This window comes from Oncorhynchus mykiss, unplaced genomic scaffold, assembly GCF_013265735.2.
Source record: "Oncorhynchus mykiss isolate Arlee unplaced genomic scaffold, USDA_OmykA_1.1 un_scaffold_223, whole genome shotgun sequence".
Taxonomy (NCBI): Eukaryota; Metazoa; Chordata; class Actinopteri; order Salmoniformes; family Salmonidae; genus Oncorhynchus; species Oncorhynchus mykiss.
The window spans coordinates 226,316-229,844 of record NW_023493692.1 but is presented as its reverse complement, the minus strand read 5'-3'; the positions used below and the strand labels follow the sequence as shown (position 1 = coordinate 229,844).

Sequence of the window (3,529 nt, the reverse complement as noted above, 5' to 3'; positions counted from 1 at the left end):
GCTGACAGTCACTCCTGCCCTCTCTTTGAGCTGTAGTCTAGAAACTTGCTTACAATGGGATTTGTGGGATTTGTGGGATTTTGCTGAGAATAAAAGCCATATGCTAAAAAAAAAAGTTTAAATTTGGAGCATTAGCTTATTATAAAGGTGTGTGGGGGGGGTATTTTATTTCCCTTTGAGTCTCCAAAAGTTGGCCCTGCTCCCAAAGTACCATTATCATGTCTCCTGTCCTATGAGGAAATAGTGTGCTGGACCCACGGGTACACAAACATCCTTGACAAGTTTAAACCCATTACTCACCCCCACATTTTCGAATCAATAAGTTCACTTCTCTCTGTTCCAGGGAGCAACCAAAACGGAGAATTGTGAGGCGCTGGACAGAGGAGGCGTACTCAATGCCTCAGGGTTGCTTGGCGACAACTGATTGGAATATGTTCAAAGACTCATCCCCTCATCCATTATCATTGAGGAATATACAGTATATATATTCTACATACCTGCGGCACCCGCAATATGTTTTGCTTTATAAAGACAATACGAAATATGGCCAATTATTTGACCTTGGAAAATGGTTTAAAACCCATATTTAATGCAAATGTTACAAATATAAATAATTGTTTAAGGTTTAGACAATTACTTATCATATATAATGAATAAATACAGGTCATTGACACCTTTCCACTATTACGTGTGGGACTTTTATTTAGAAAATCTTCCAAAATTCCGTGACCCGGAAGTACTTTTTGTGTTGCTAACGGGACGCTGATCTAGTTATCAACCACGGTAGCTTGTTAGCCAAAATAGCTAAAACGTTAACGCTCATTAGACACTTTCAGTGTGTATTAGCCACTGTTTTAAACACACGTATGTCGTATAGCTAGCTAATTGTCGCATTTAATTTCATTTTATGTTGCTAGTAGTCAGCTAGCTGGCTGGTTAAATTAGCAGGAGCACTTGACTTGTCATTAATGCTAACTAGCTAGCTAACATCCCCGACCATGAGCTCACTAAGCTACTCTCCCCCTGCCGAAGAAGAGGAGGTCTGCTGGACGGTGAAAGAGGAGAAGGAAGAGGAGGCTGTCACCGTCAAAAAAGAAGTCGCGGGTGAGGCTGTAACAGTGAAAGAAGAGGAAGAAGCTTTCCGAGTGAAACAGGAAGACGCGAAAGAGCAGGACGCAGATGTTGGAGTGGAGGGGGAGATCACTGTCACATTGGACGAGGTAGACGTGTTTGGAGTGGACGAAGAGAAGACTGGAAATCTGATCAACACCAGTAAGTAGCATCTTAAAAACAGGGCCACAAACTCTGCAGTTGTTGAACTAATGTCTGGTTTTTAAAAAAGAGCACTCTACACTTGAATATGTTGTTCTGTACTTTAGTAATTGTTAAATCTATAAAGAGTGGTGGTCAATCAACAAAACGTTAATGGATTAAATGCTTTAAATTATATTTTTCCAAATGTCTTTCTGTTGTGCTTTGCTCAGTCTACTCTTATACTCGACAACCCATGAGCAAATTATATAAATTATATATATATTTTTAAAACGTGTTTTGAAGCGCTACAATCATTAGTGTTTTTATAATCTCAATGGTGTCATTAGTTCCTTCATATTTTAGCTATAAGGTTTAGACAGACTGATCTGATTTAAAATATCTACGATACCACATCATATAACCAGTTATTACAACCAACTCGTGTCTGATTTGCAAATGATGAAGAAAACCGAATCGAGACGAGGATTACTTTTGATCTGGATTAAATGTTGTAAAAGGAACTGGGCCACCAGTTATTTAATTGAAGCAAACAAGGCACGACGGCTGTTCTTAGGCGTGTTGCGCAGCGGAGTGCCGGGGAAACAGCCCTAAACACTGTGTTATTCATTTACAGGTTCTAGTAAAATGGTTATTATTATTATGATCTTGCATGTCTATGTTTCTTCTTCCAGTGGAGATACAGTTGATAAATTACCTGGCTGGGCTGTGAGACAGTGGAGATACAGTTGATAAATTACCTGGCTGGGCTGTGGGGACAGTGGAGATACAGTTGATAAATTACCTGGCTGGGCTGTGGGACAGTGGAGATACAGTGGATGAATTAGCTGGCTGGGCTGTGGGACAATGGAGATACAGTTGATAAATTACCTGGCTGGGCTGTGGGACAGTGGAGATACAGTTGATGAATTACCTGGCTGGGCTGTGAGACAGTGGAGATACAGTTGATAAATTACCTGGCTGAGCTGTGGGACAGTGGATGTACATGGATAATTCAAATGGAACTGTTATTTATTATCATAAAAATAACTAGCACTTGTCAACCAATCAGCACCCAGGATCCAAACTATACTGAAGGATCTAGTCTGGATTAAACCTCATAGGAAGACAGTTTAATCATGTGAAGATTTTTATTCAGGTCTCGCTGTTTAACCAAATACTCTGTTTTTTTCTTTGACAGGAGCGATATCAGACTGTCACTCTGACAGAGGAAAGAGTCCTTCAGGGGAACCTGATCCAGAGACGTCCAAACCAGTGAGGAGACACCACTGCTCCCAGTGTGGAAAGATATTTTCCAGGTTAAAGCACCTGAAAGAACATAAGAGAACGCACACAGGGGAGAAGCCTTATCATTGCTCCCAGTGTGGAATGGGTTTTGGACACTTGGGGTATCTAAAAGTGCATGAAAGAACACACTCTGTAGAGAGGCCTTTTCAATGCTCTCAGTGTGGCCAGAGATTTATCCAGGCATCGCATCTGAAAGAGCATGAGAGAACACACACGGGTGATAAGCCTTTCCAATGTTCTCAGTGTAAAAAGAGTTATACCAAATTAGGGAACCTGAAAATGCATGCGAGAATACACACCGGAGAGAAGCCTTTCCACTGCTCCCTGTGCGAAAAGAGTTTTACCTATTTAGGGATACTGAAAAAGCATGAAATGACGCACACACGAGAGAAACCTTTCCAATGCTCCCAATGTGGGAAGAGTTTGACAGAACACACACAGGAGGGGAGAAGACCTAACGTTGTGAAGACCAGTTAAGGCCCCGGAATAACCACCTCCAAAATGATTAACAGCCTTGATAAAGATGTGTTCAAGATCGACAATACAAGTACTGAGCTGAATATTGTATGCTGAAATTGTGTTTTTATACAAATACAATTGCTCAGAGAAAAAATATTTTGTTTAACAAGTGAAAAAAAACTTTAACTTTAATTTATTGGCACCCGTAAAGATTCTTGTTAATTAAATAAATAAAATAAAATCTACGTTAACATTGTGATGGGACATTTCTCTCTCTGTGTATCAGATTGTATGTTTAGAATAATGCTGCTCTGTAATTACATGTCTTGGTTCGGTTCATGCGAGTGACTGACTGATTGTACACACTGATTGTAGATGGTAGTAAACCATAAGAAATGTAGCAATACGGCCCAGAACATTGTTCTGTGAGACAAAATGAGTATCTCAACCTCGTGAGGTATCAGTCAGTCACATGCAGGAACCAACGTTAATAATGTAAATCATGCTCATA

The 3,529-nt window shown here is 40.2% G+C and overlaps 1 protein-coding gene across 1 annotated transcript; it reads left to right on the top strand.

The window, feature by feature from the left end:
- The first annotated feature begins 770 nt into the window (after positions 1-770).
- LOC110494919 (gastrula zinc finger protein XlCGF17.1) lies at positions 771-3,064 on the top strand. Its single transcript, XM_021570254.2, has 2 exons — positions 771-1,272; positions 2,453-3,064. The coding sequence occupies exons 1-2, from the start codon at positions 999-1,001 to the stop codon at positions 3,034-3,036; spliced, it is 858 nt and encodes a 285-aa protein (XP_021425929.1). The 5' UTR covers positions 771-998; the 3' UTR covers positions 3,037-3,064.
- The last annotated feature ends 465 nt before the right edge of the window (positions 3,065-3,529 follow it).

Excerpts from the sequence above, each read along its gene's own strand:
- LOC110494919 (XM_021570254.2), top strand. The coding sequence starts at position 999 with ATGAGCTCACTAAGCTACTCTCCCCCTGCCGAAGAAGAGGAGGTCTGC. Across the intron at positions 1,273-2,452 it reads TGGAAATCTGATCAACACCA|GAGCGATATCAGACTGTCAC; the intron begins GTAAGTAGCATC and ends TTTCTTTGACAG.